A 13141-nucleotide genomic window follows, 5' to 3' on the forward strand; every position below is an offset into this window, starting at 1 on the left:
TCTTTGGGAGATAAGGATTTCTTCCACAACCATTGTTAGCAAAGGAGGTTGCTGAGTGCTTAGGCAGAGAGCTGGAGCTCAGTCCTGTCAGCTCCTCCTGGGTGCTTAAAAGAAGAGAAGAAGCTGTCAGACAGAAGGGACTATTTCCAGGCTGCCTTGAGTGCTGTAGGAACCATGTGAATGAAGCGTCTCAGCCGCCAGGCTTTGCAGCTCAAATGTCTCTTCAGCTAACAAAGCATATTTTCAACTGTCTTACCACAGAGGTGATCTGATCACATCCATATCTGTATGTATGTTCCTAATGAACTTTGACTAAACATACATTTATAGAAAATCTTGTTTTAAACCCCTAAATATTCCTACTTTATTGCCCTGACATGTTGCAGGAAGGAAAACAGCACTCAAATGTCAGATGCAAACATAAATCTCAGTTATAGATACCAGTCCCAAAGATCCCAGAGGTTCAGGCTCTAAGTTGGGTTTCTGTGCATCATTTATCCTGATGATTTACTGCATGAATCCAGCCTCTCCTGCTCTCAGCTGCTTCTGGAAGCAGCCAGATGAAACACTTTCAGGGGAGAAAGACAGGAGTCTCAAGATGCCTCCTTATTGCTTTATCCAGCGCAGGAGACACAGCAAGAGCAGGCAGCACAGGAATTTGTGTGCTTCAATTCAACGTTAAGCACCTACTGCAGCTCATCTGCAGTCTGGCACCTCTCAGCAAGAGCCTGAAAACAAAGGAAGTTTAGCTGCTTGCAAGTGCATTCAGACTTTGCACCTAAGCACAGAAACACTGCTTCACTGTCAGTGTGCAGGAGCTGGAAATAAAAAAGCATGACAGCTAGAGACACTGCTCACTGCTAACAAACTGCTCCTGCTCATTAAGCAGGCAACAGTTCCCATGGAATATCTGCACAGTGACAGCTTCACACAGGCCAAAATTCTGCACCAAAGCACACAACAGCTCTGTGAAAAGACCACAAAAAGATCTCAGGTTGGAACAAGGTATTTTAAGTTGTGGAAGCAAACATTTTAAAATATCTGTGGACATGAGAGTCGTGGATACAGTTGTGATGTTGTGGCCATCTTAGTCCTGCTCTGAAACACCTTTTTGTTCATATATGCTCCAAGAGTCACATCAAGTTGATCAGGAGCAAAGAGATATTGCAGGAGACACACGAATGCTAAAGAAGGCAGGAACAAGGCTGGGACATGAGTCAAGTTTCATGCTTAATGGTGCTAAACTTGGCCTAGCATGGACCTCAGAAAAGACATTCTACTGAGAGGACTCCAGTGAGACCTTAGAGCTACCTTCCCTCTCCAGCCTTCCTGTAGGATTCCTTCAGGTACTGGATTTTTCACAAGGATGCCTAGAGACAGGACAAAGGGGAATGAGTTTTAAGCTGGAGGGAAAATAGGTTTAGACTGGATCTTAGAAAGAAGTTCTTCAGTACAAGGGTGGTGAGACTCTGGAATAAGCTTACTCAGGAAGGGTGTGGATGCCTCCTCCCTGGGGGTGTGCTAGGCCAGGCTGGATGATGCCTTGGCCAACTGAATCTAGTTGAGAGGTTTCCCTGGCCATGGCAGGGAGGTTGGGGTAGATCATTTTTGAGGTCACTTGCAACCTAAGCCATTCTATTAGACTGAAAACTGACTTGGCATGAGTGTGCTTAACACCACAGCCACTTGACCCATGACACAAGTCGAGGCCAAGGCAGAGATGAAGCTTAGTAAAGTTCTACAGTACCTGTGTGTTAGATCTGTGTTGATCTTCAGCTTGGGACAAGCTTGGGGTGAGTTAATGACTACTTTAGAGTTGAGCATGGTGCTTGAATGACTAAGAGTGCAGCACGAGTGGAAACAGAGGGACCCAAACCCCAATATTTGGATCACCACATTCAATTCTCATGATGCTGCAGGCAGAAGTGATCAAAGAGCATTGGCTGCCTGGTGTGATGCTGACCACGTTATTCCCTGCACTGAATCTGCAGAAAGCAACTTCTATTTCATGCAAGAAAGACTGATCTGCTGCTGAATTTGCTCTGGCTTCGCTTTCACTAAAGCAGTGAAGGCTCTAATCTCAATAAGAAGATGTTCCACTGAGTCACCTCAGCTCTGTATCATCCCCTGTCAATGTGTCATCACTTCTCTTTCAGCTTTTCCCCTTCCTTGCTTGGCACTGCTGTTCCAGAGGATATTCCACACCCATCCATTCTCCAGACTCGTTAGAACTGGGAATAAAATGACATTTTTGTTCACCCCAAAGCCTTGTGGAATTTTTTCCAGCTCCAGCCAGGGCACTGTGCTCCAACTTGTTCCATCACACCCCCACGCACGCAAACACAACCCTCATGGGCGAGTGTGAATTATTCCGTGAGCTATTGTGTAACTGAGAGGAACCACCAAGATTATCTCAGGAAATACCCCAATTCCTGCATCTCCACCACAATGAATGCTATATCCTGAGGCACTTTAAAGGAAAAAAATGGGGGAAAAAAAACTAGGAAGAAATCCTCTAAGAGCAAAAGGAAAAACACAGCTTGATACTTAAGAAACCAAACTGGCAGAAGCCAAGCTGATTACTGTGCTCACAGCAAGGACATTTTGCAGTCTGCAAGCATCCCCTTAACTCTTAAAACACACTTAGATTTTTTAAAAGATCACTTCTCTTCCCCTGTTTTGTTCCCTACTGTATTTCTTTCAGAAGAAATGGCTTGCTCAAGGCCAGTGGTAGGAGGTATTTAAGCAGTGTGTGGACCTGGTACATGGTTTAGTGCTGGGTTGAGGGTTGGATTGGATGATCTGGGAGGTCTCTTCCAACCAGATATAGTCTGTGATACTTTTAGAAGAGGAGAAATTCCACTACATTTAGTCAGTAAAAGACTACTTTTCTTCTCCCTTTTTGTTCCCCACTGTATTTCTTTTAAAACAGGAGAAATTCTGCTACATTTAATCAGTTTAAATTGTGATGGACCACACATGCAAGCATCATCTCATTCTTCTTCTCCCAGAGCCTCTGTTCAGGCTGCAAGCTCTCAAGTCAGTTTGCAACAGTAAATGATGATCTGTGCTGAAATCCTGACTAGAATTGTACAATAAGCACTCAGGTCACAAAAATGTAATCACAGCTCAAGGAATTTAGCAAGTTAGGTTAAGAAAGAAGCAGGATCTCTGCCAAAGAAACACAGCCAGAACTCTGAGGCTTTAGGAAGTTTTGTATTGTATTATAAATCACACAGACAGCAGCCACAGTATGACAGGGTGTGACACTAAACTGATTAGAAATTAAATTCAACAACCAGCCTCAAAGGAGCTTAGAGACTTAGGCTTGGTCTTGTCACTTTCTAAGGGTTCAGGCACTTAAACAAGTCAATGCAGAGGTGATTTGAGGTGCCTTATCCATGAGGTAATTGAGTTACTCATAGTTCCCCTTTTCTAACACACACCCTTTAGAGACCCTTTTCTCACACCTTTACCTCTTTGTGTTGTAGGCTGTGTCTTGAGGGGTTTCTTCCAGCAAGGTAACGTAGCCCAGTGCACAGGTGAGGATGAACAAGACTGTTAAGGTGTGAGCTCTCCTAAAATTCAGAACAGAAAACAGACATCAGAAAGCTGAAGACTTTACATCTTCACCAGTCAGTGAAGCCTCAGGAAGTTTGACACTGAAAGATGGGGCAGCAATGCTAGAGAAGCTCAGCAGAGAAAAGGGAATTTCCAGAGCTGCTAAATTCAGGGATTAGCCCATTGTCCACCACCAGGATGGGCCTTGCTTACTCCTCCCTCGCAGAGCTTTTGAGTCAAGGAAATACTTGGACAAACACCTGCCAAGTGAAAAGCATCAACCTGCAAAGAATGAGCTCTGTGCTAACACTTCAATCTGAAAACCTCCATATTCCTCTCCTAGTTTGTCAGGTGTATTCTGAAGGGTGCTGCTGCAGAGCTTAATTTCAAAGTCCATTAATAAAAACACATCCCCAGACATGGGAATTGGACATTATAGGAAAAGCCTGGCACTTGGGAAAAAAAAACTCTGAACAAGACCAGCTGTAACTGCAAAAATTAGGATGCTGCCTCTCGGTGCCTCATTTCCAGCAGTTCTCCTGGTTTCATTCCATCCTAGATCTGCAGAGAAGATAGGGAATGATATCTGTGCCTGCAGGACTGGACACAGCCCCCTGCACCCAAGGGGCTTCTCCTGGAACAACCATACCAGCAGAGCTCCACCATAAAGCACAGTCGGAATGTGTGACCTTGCTGCTGTAACACACTGGTACAGTCAGAACATCATCAGTGCCCATGGAGCCACAAGTTCTCACCTCCCCATCCATGAGTCCTGCTGGTTACACTGGTTTTGGTAAAGCACTTGCATGGGAGAGCAAAGCCCAGCACAGGCAGGCAGGACTGGGAGCTGCCTGCAGCTCGCTGACACGCACACCCAGACCGATTATGACAGAATATTCCTGCGCTGCTCTGTCTGCATTTTGGTTTCTTTAAAGTTGAAAACTCCTTTCCTAATGAGAAGCCACTTACTGTTTTCAGTGTAAAACTCATCTAACCTCAGCTTGCAAGCAAGGACAAAATCATAAAGCCAGGAATTCTGTTTCGGGACTACACCACACCTCTGAACGCAGCCAATTCAAATAACCCAGGTACAGAGAATCAATGTTAGAGAACAGGAAAGCTGTGGATGAAATTAACTCTGTGTGACAGGGATTTGTACATGCTGGCTCCTTTCATGTTCCAGCGTAACAGACACTAACATTACACTTCCTTTTTAATGCCAAAAGACCAAAGTTTCTGTATATTCAAGTTGCACAGGTCATGATAAACCAGAGATCAGGGATTTCTAAAAGGTCCACTGACCTGCCAGTGAATACCAAATCCATTAAACTACCCAAACCTGCTCTCAAAGTTAAGGTAGGAGTTACTCTGAACCACAATTTCACCCTAATCCAAACCCCAGCAACTTCTCACAGCATCCTGCTAATCCCCCTGGCAAACACAGGCAATACCTCATAAGCAGATGCAATCCTCTTCTGCCCCTGCTTGCAAGGCTCACAGTGTTTACCACTGTCCTTCCTTCAGCTCAGGGCACACAGACTGACCCACTCTGGGGCAGACCCAAGGAGAAGGAGCCAGGAGGATCTGACAGATCAGAAGGGAATCAGCAAAACAAAGCCCCGCACCAAGGCTCGGCAGCAGCCAGCCTCCTGCTTCAGAGGCATCTTCCCTTTGCTCTCCTCCCAGGATGCCAACCCCAGGTGATTCATAGCCCATACCTCAGCCCCATTTCACAGCCACGTGGTGTGAGGCTGATTTTGTAACCTACAGGAGTTTAAAAATAAATAAATAAATACAGCCCTGTCAAAGGTGAGGTGCAGCAATAAATCCTCTAAATCACTGGAGTCAGGCCATGGCCCTGTTCTCTGTATTTATTTATGCATAGAATACATACTAAACCCCCCACCTTTTGATCACAGGACAAGGTTACACCAGCTGCAGGGCTATGCATTTGATTTTATGCCTCACCATTTACTCCTTTGCAGCTAATATTCAAGAGGCTACTAAAATAACTCCAGAAAGGCTGCCTGTCACCTTACCTTTACACCCTCTCAACACCTGGATTGATTTTTTTCGACGTGATGAGTGTTTTGCAGAATTGCCAACAACTCAGTTACTGGCACGTCCTCTTTTGGAGAAACAGCTCTAGAAAACTCCCCTGCCAGAAAAACAAACGTTCTAGTTTCCTCCATCCCTGTGGGGAGCTTGCAGCAGAGTGAAAAATCAGTGTCTGAAGGCTCACACTCTGCTTTTGGTTCATTTTCGGTGATACAATCATCAAGGGGAAAGTCCACAAGCTCCTACCTAATGGGAAATAAGCAGCTCTACATTTCATCAATCCCCTTTTAGCTCAGTTTTCATTCCCAACCAAAGCTACATTCTCTCACACAAGGCTTTCAAGATGGTTAGTCATGAAAGTGAATTTTCAGTCGAGCATGGAATCCAAGAAGCCAGGATGAAAGACTTTCTGGGTAGGTTTGTCTTCTGGAAAGAGCCATTTGGCAGCTCTGACCAGGAAAGCAGTGACACAAGCGATGGCAGCTGCTAGAGGTAGCAGAGCATCCCACAGACCTACCTGTCACAGCCAAAAAAATGAAGCATGCAAACAGATTAACTGTCCACAGCTTGAGAGTTTGAAAAAAAACAAAACAAAAGAGGAATCTACAAAGACTAAAAAAAAATAAACCAGGAAACATTTACCACTCAGAGAAGAGTGAATGAAGTTCAGCCAGGATGAACTACACCCCATAAAGAGGAATTATTTCAGCCTCCACACACCCAGAGAACACAGCAAGAGCTAAGAGCACGCCAGCAAGGTAAGCAGCAGAGGAATTATGCAGGAAGGCTTATGGGCTCCTGGCCTGGAGCTGGGGAGACTGCAAAGAGCTCAGCTCAGCAGAGTCCATGGAATTACAGAGGAGCCCAAGTGCTGCACCAGCTGCAAGCGGGGAAAGGGGGGTTGGTGGCAAAGCCTGGGAAAGCAGTGTCCAGAAGCAGTGTGCACAGACCAGGTAAAGCAGGAAGGTCAAAGAGAATTTACAGCAGCCCTCACACCAAACTACTGCCAAGCTGCTACATGAAATAGATTCCTTCTCTGGACTCATTTGCCTGACTTCCTGCACCTCACATCTGTCTCTTTCCTCATTTAAGTGAAATCACTGCAGTTTTGCTCTTACAAAACACGCTTGCCCTGTAACTCAGTTAAACACCAAGGGAGAGCAGTTCAGGCTGTGCCAGTCCCCACACCACTTCTGCGCTGCAGCTTCCAAACGGTGGCATTTTCCCAGCACTGGGATCAACTTCGAGTTCAGCTTCTCTTTTCTTCTGTCACTTTTAGGAACGACAGGATTTAAAGCAAATTCCAACCAGAGCTTTTATTTTACAAGTTAAGTATATGACCAAAAATGACCTAAGGGAACGTTTGGGGCAAGTAGGCCAGAGCAGCTCCCACGGCAGAGGGAGAAACACCCCACAGGGTGGGCATTAATGACCACATTCCACCTCCAGCACAAACTGAAATCAGGTTGAAGTGAGCAGGACCACACCTTTATTGCTCTTGTTTGTTTTAAATGATGCAACAGCTGCACTAGAGCAAATCATTAGGAACAACATTCAAGGATGCATTGATTCACCTTTTTATCAGTTCTCCAAGTGACACAAAATTCCAGAGACTAGCCAGTAAGGCTGGGAAGATGCTGCAGGGACTGGAGCATCTCTGTGAGGAGGAAAGGCTGAAAGCCCTGGGGCTGTTGAGCCTGGGGAAGAGCAGCCCCAGAGGGGATCTGATCAATGCTCACCAAGAGGTACAGGGTGGGGGACAAGAGGATGGGGCCAGACTGTTGTCAGTGGTGCCCACTGACAGGATAAGGGACAATGGGCACAAACTGGAACCCAGGAGGTTTTAGCTGAACATCAGGAGAAAGTCGTTTAGTGTGAGGGTGACGGAGCTCTGGAGCAGGCTGCCCACAGAGGTTGCAAAGTCTCCTTCTCTGGAAAGACTCCAAAGCTACTTGAACACTGTCACCCTGGACAACCTGCTGTGGGTGACCCTGCCTTAGCAGGAGATTGGACTGGATGTTCTCCAGAGGTGCTTTCCAACCCCCACCATGCTGCAATTCAGGAATCCTGTGTACCTTGTGTGCGACACTGTCCAAAACAGTCATCTGTGACACAACAGGGACACGGCTGTCGGTTTGATGCTGGAAGCTGTGGTTAAAAATCTGTTTGAACCCCCAGAGAATATCCCAAAGTGTCTATTCTTAGAGCAGTAACAAGGCTTGGGCACATCTATATAGATATGCAACGCTGATTATATTTCTGCATGTACTTGTGACACTCCAAAATAGTAACCTTCCTCTTCCTTGCCACAAGCTGGTGCCTCTCAAAACACTTCTCTCAGAAGCACAGGAACACAGCCCCCTGCACACAGTACCCAAGAGAGACCAGCCTCCCTTCCATGGAGATGTTCCTGTGCTGGCCATCAGGAAGTATTTCCCAGATAAACACCAAATAAAATGACAGAGAGAGGCTGAGGCTTCTGCACCTGTTTTTCCTCACCTGCCACTGCTGTGCTTATTGCTCCAAACAGGCTGAGCTACTTAGTTCCTACAAAAGCTGTACTAACCCACAGGTTCTTCTACCAACCACTTCCCTCTTTTTCTTCTTTTCCATATTTAAACTCCCTGAGCTCCACAGATACCTGCTGCCACACTATGACCTCAGTAACAAACATCACATCCACGTGATGGCAATAAAGAATTGTTTAGTGTGGGAGATGAAAATCACATCAATCACCCACAGAAGCCATTAAAGTTAATTATATTCAAGTTAAAGCAAGACTTATAAAAGCAATTAACCCAGACAGTCACAATATAATGTATGGCAAAGGTGTTATCTGGTACCTCCCAACACCTTCAAATCATGACTGGAAACCTTCTTGGCAGATATAATCATGGGTAAACACAAGCTGTGAAATTCAGACAGGATTTTTGTTCTCCTAAAATTTGTTACCCTAAAAAAATCCAGTATGTAATGGGATGATCCCAAACTGGTAATTCAGGGTCAGGATAGGCTTCCACAGAAACACTCACCACCACAGCAGCTTCTGCTGCCTTTCACTGGCTGCTGTGAGGAGGAAGGTTTCCTCTTCAATAAAGGTGCTGCACGCCTCTCTGTTTATCACAGGGTGGAGAGCAGTTTTCTACTTCAGTCAGTTTTTTTGCTCCCTCCTCCCCAGAAAGTCACCCAGCTCCTCTTTTTCCAGCTTCAGTATCTTTAGGCATCTGTCATGGTCACTGCTCAGAGGTAACCAAGTCCCAGTTTCTACTGGTATCACCTTTCCCCACACAGAAATAAGTCCCAGTAAGAGAAGCCTGAAGCACTCAGTCTTCCACTGCTTACAGGAACAGAGCCCAGAGATGCTGTGGAAAGCTCTGTGTGGGGATATTTCAACAAACAAATGAAACAAAGTGGTGCTTTTTTTCTGCTAGCTCAGTAAAAGTATCAAATCCTCTGTGCTTCACACCCTTCCAAAAACAAAAGTCAAAATCTGAGCCACAAAGAGATCCTTTGTTTGCATTCAGAAAGCTGATTCTGCAAGCAGAGGGGCAAGAAACAATCAAAGGTGCTGGAAACAAGAGTGACTGCGCTTGCCTGGCAGAACAGCTTGCCAGGCAGGCTGGAGCAGTTCCAGCTCTCTGCCAGCAGGAATGGATGTTTGAAAATGAGCTCAGGGATAAAAGACAGAGCCCGCCAAGTTGTTTCATAAAGCCTCTGCCTGCTTCCTTGCCTTGACATTTCCCCATGACAGAAAGAACTGTCGAGGGACTGACTGAGCAGGTTCCCAAGAGGTCATTAAAACCAGTCTTGTTCGGTTTCATGTTATGGAGACTGAAGAACACAACTACTCTACAGCACATCACATGTTTTTTCAGAGCTCAAGATTTGAAAAAGAGCAGGCAGACAGCTTGAAGATATCTTGCCCAAGGGTCACATTTATAGCAGAAAAAGCACCTTTGCAAACTGAGCTAGGTCTGGAGTAATTTCTGGCCACGTCTGCAAGTCCTAGATGGTTGAATTCTTCCCAAGCGAGCCAGCCGTGTGGGTAACCTTACCCCAGCTTCTGAGCTTCAGAGAGAAAAGATACTTCCCATACTTTTCCACATGGACACCTACTCTTTAATCTCCATTTTCTGTGACCACCTCTGTAGCATACAGCACCAGAAGGGTACAAGGGTCAGGGGAAGAAAATTCTTCCCCTCTACAACCTTTACCTTCAGCACTGCTGAAGGATCTGGTAACACACTCTGCACTGCCACAAGCGGGTCCAAGGGAAGTACAGGACAGACTTCCACAAGCCTTTAAACTCCTGGCTGGCAGAACAAGTGACCCACACTGCTAGGGAAAATAAAATAAACAGATAAGGGACAGTCTGACAGCATGCTTGTCCCCACTGCCCTCCTGGAAGGGGCTTGGCTGACATGGGAAGCTCCTGAAAGAACGGCGACACGTTGGGACTGCCAGAGGAACAATTCGCCCTGACAAAATAGCTACAGGTAAAGCCTTTATTTTAGGACGATGGGTGGCAGACTGCACACTGGCCTCACGACAGGAAAAAGGAGCAAGAAGGTGAGATTATACAACAAAACCAGCAACAGGTGTTTTTAAAGCACTACAGAACAGCTGGCAAGAGCCACCTTAACCAGATAGTAAGGAAAGGACAGCTTTACCCATTTTCCATTTATAAGAAGGCACTGCTCCCTCCTCAGACTTCAGCAGGATCCAGTTATTCAACCAGCCTACATCAGGCAACGCTAACAGGTTCTCCCAGAAAGGTCCTCCTGCTGACGATGTCCCTCAGTTACACCTGCATACCTCAGGCTTCTGAAAGACCACCCTGAGATCCAGCAGCATCTAAACGTCTCTTTGCAGCCTGCACTGGCAGAAATGCCACCTAGAATTGGCAGCTTTATCAAGATCAACACTCTCTGCTCTGCTGCTGCCCAGATAGGCAGAGCAAGTGCCAAGTGCCCTCCCCTTTTACTCCTTAATATCGAACTCAAGCCAAATCACTTCGTCCTCAGCTCGTGTTCCAAACCAGGGACCAGTGTCTTCGTTTCTTTAGCCAAGGAGGACACACAAAGTAAAGCTATGGCCATGCACACAAATACGCTGAAGGGGATTTCTGGAACAACTCCAGCAAAGGCAGGATTTAGAAATGCATGTTCCTTGCTACAATCATATCTCTTTCTGCCTCACCAGCCTTAGACAGATAGTCCTGGGTTTTGCACAGAGCATGCCACAAAACCATTGCAAATCCCTGACCAGAACTTTATAGTGTGACAGCTTCATCTTTCTGCTGGGATTACAGGAAAGAACATGGACAGAAAAGGTGTTACCCAAGCCTGAGGGAGGGGGAAGATCAAGTAGTTTATATCAGCAATAGTGATAAAACAGCCAGAAACAAGCACGGTATCTTGCCCACAGGCAGTGAGCTCCTGGAGCGCTAGAGCGTGCCCACAACCTGGAGATAAGCTATAACAACTGCTCTGTCACCTTACAGCCCCTAACTAGCCGGGAAGGGGAACTGGGAGAAGGAGATAAGACCTATGGGCTGAAATGAGAACGGATTTAATGAAACAAACCTGAAACATTTTACACTCAGCCCTTCAGCGAACGCACGGCAACACTAAAGAGTAAAGCAGTCCTTAGGAGAAGGAAGGAGGAGGGCAGCAGAAAAAAGTACCTAAGACAGAGGACCCCATCCTCAGCAAAGTTTTCCCTTGATATCGAGTGTGATGTTTACGACCTGGGCCACACCTGTAGCCAGCTGAGCTGCCCTGGCTGACTGCATGCTACCAGCGGCCTGCAGTCCGGGGCTGCAGGATTCCATTGGAGCACAGAAGGCACCTCCGAAACACTCACCCTGCTGCTCGCCGGTGGAGTTCCGACCGGATTGAGAAGGGAGGTGCCACTGCCCAAAGCCTGTTCACTGTTAATTGCCAGGAGATAATTAACAGCACCACAACAGCGAGGCCTCCGTCTCCAGACACAGCCCCTGCTGCTTTCCGTTAGCACCGCTACCTCTGGTGGAGGAGCAGGAGTTCTGTGAGCCGCCGTTAAAGCACAATACTCTTTCTCTCTCCTTCCAGAGCCCCGAGCCCGCTCCCTCAACAGCTCCACAGACACGGCCGAGCGGCGGGTCAAAACGGAGGCGACGGGGGGATTCAAGGCTCCCGCCGCCGCCAGCAGCCTCCGGAGCAGAGGGCAAGGAAATAAGGGAGAAGAAGAGCTGCGGGGAGCCTGGAACCGCAGCTCAATACAGCGGCTGGAAAACACCCCGGAGCGAGGGGCCGGCTCTCACCAGAAGAAGGTGTTGGTACCGTCGTCGTACACTTCGGACTCGGTGCTGCGGCGCAGGCCGGGGCTGTCCCTCTCAGCGCCGGGCAGCGTGGGCCGCTCTGCGGCCGCGGCGGGGCTGCCACCGTTGGGCACTGGGGGCTGTTGCGGCGGCGGCGGCGGCTGCTGCTCCTCCAGGGCAGCCTTGCCCAGGGCGGCACCGGGCCCCCGCCGCTCGCCGCGCCTCATGCTGGCACCCCCCGAGTACAGCCCCGCGCGCCGGACCGGGCCCCGCCCCCCCGCGCAGCCCCACGTCGGCACGGAGCGCGCGGGCGACGCAAGCGCAGAGCGCGTCTGGGCGGGGCGAGGCGGAGCGCAGGGCGTCCCCGGCTGCCGTTGGCAACCGCCAGGGCACCGCCGCCATTGGCCGGGGAGAGCGAGGCGCCGCCGCGCAGCGCCCTCAAGCGGTCGCAACTGGTCCAGCCTCTGCCTCTCTCAGAGCAGCGTCCTGCGCCATCCGCTGCCGTTGGTCTCTCGGAGCTGTCATTGTGAGGACAGGCCCCCTTCTCTTTCAGTGGTTTTCGTACTGCCGTAGAATCAACTTACTCGGAAGAGACTTACAGGATCCCAGCGGTGGGGATAACCAGAAAACAGGGTGAATTCTACGTCTCCTGGAAGCAGCTTTCAGGCGCCACACACAGAAGACACAAGCTCCGGTCTCGAGTAACAAGAAGTCCTATTTGGAAAGCGTGCTATGACCACTGCTGAGCTGCCCAGGAGAAGAGAGACGTGTCCACATCTGAGCACCTGTGCCATGTACTGGAGAAGACAACTTGGGGCCATAAGGATACTGTAGTTGCTGAAGGCTTTGATTTGTAGCTGTTAGTCAAAACTGGCAGAGATTCATCTTTGCCAGAGACAGCCACCATGCAAAATGGCTCCAGCGGAGAGGTTGGGTGCTGTTATTCACGTAGGCACATCTAGCAGTTTCAGGTCCCTGGCACTGCACTCAAAGGTGCCCCAGCCCCAACCTGGCAATGTAGCTCCCCTTGGCAATGCCCTGCTCAATGTGTCTCTTCACCCAGGCACCCAGGGGCAGAACAAGAGGACACGGTCTCAAGGTCTCAAGCTGTGCCAGGGCAGGTTCAGGCTGGATGTTAGAAAGAAGTTCTTGCCAGGGAGAGTGATTGGCATTGGAATGGGCTGCCCAGGGAGGTGGTGGAGTTGCCATCCTTGGAGGTGT

General features: G+C 48.3%; 1 protein-coding gene across 1 annotated transcript in view; it reads right to left on the reverse strand.

The window, feature by feature from the left end:
* Positions 1 to 12164, reverse strand: part of PTDSS2 (phosphatidylserine synthase 2) — a 37493-nt gene extending 25329 nt beyond the window's left edge. The window contains exons 1-2 of the mRNA XM_064163534.1: positions 11924 to 12164; positions 3477 to 3578 (exon numbers count right to left, since the gene is read on the reverse strand). Of these exons, the coding sequence (XP_064019604.1) occupies positions 3477 to 3578; positions 11924 to 12147 (326 nt within the window). The 5' untranslated portion in view covers positions 12148 to 12164. The remainder of the gene's footprint in view (positions 1 to 3476; positions 3579 to 11923) is intronic.
* Between the last annotated feature and the right edge of the window lie 977 nt (positions 12165 to 13141).

The sequence above is a fragment of the Pogoniulus pusillus genome, chromosome 24, assembly GCF_015220805.1.
Source record: "Pogoniulus pusillus isolate bPogPus1 chromosome 24, bPogPus1.pri, whole genome shotgun sequence".
Classification (NCBI taxonomy): Eukaryota; Metazoa; Chordata; class Aves; order Piciformes; family Lybiidae; genus Pogoniulus; species Pogoniulus pusillus.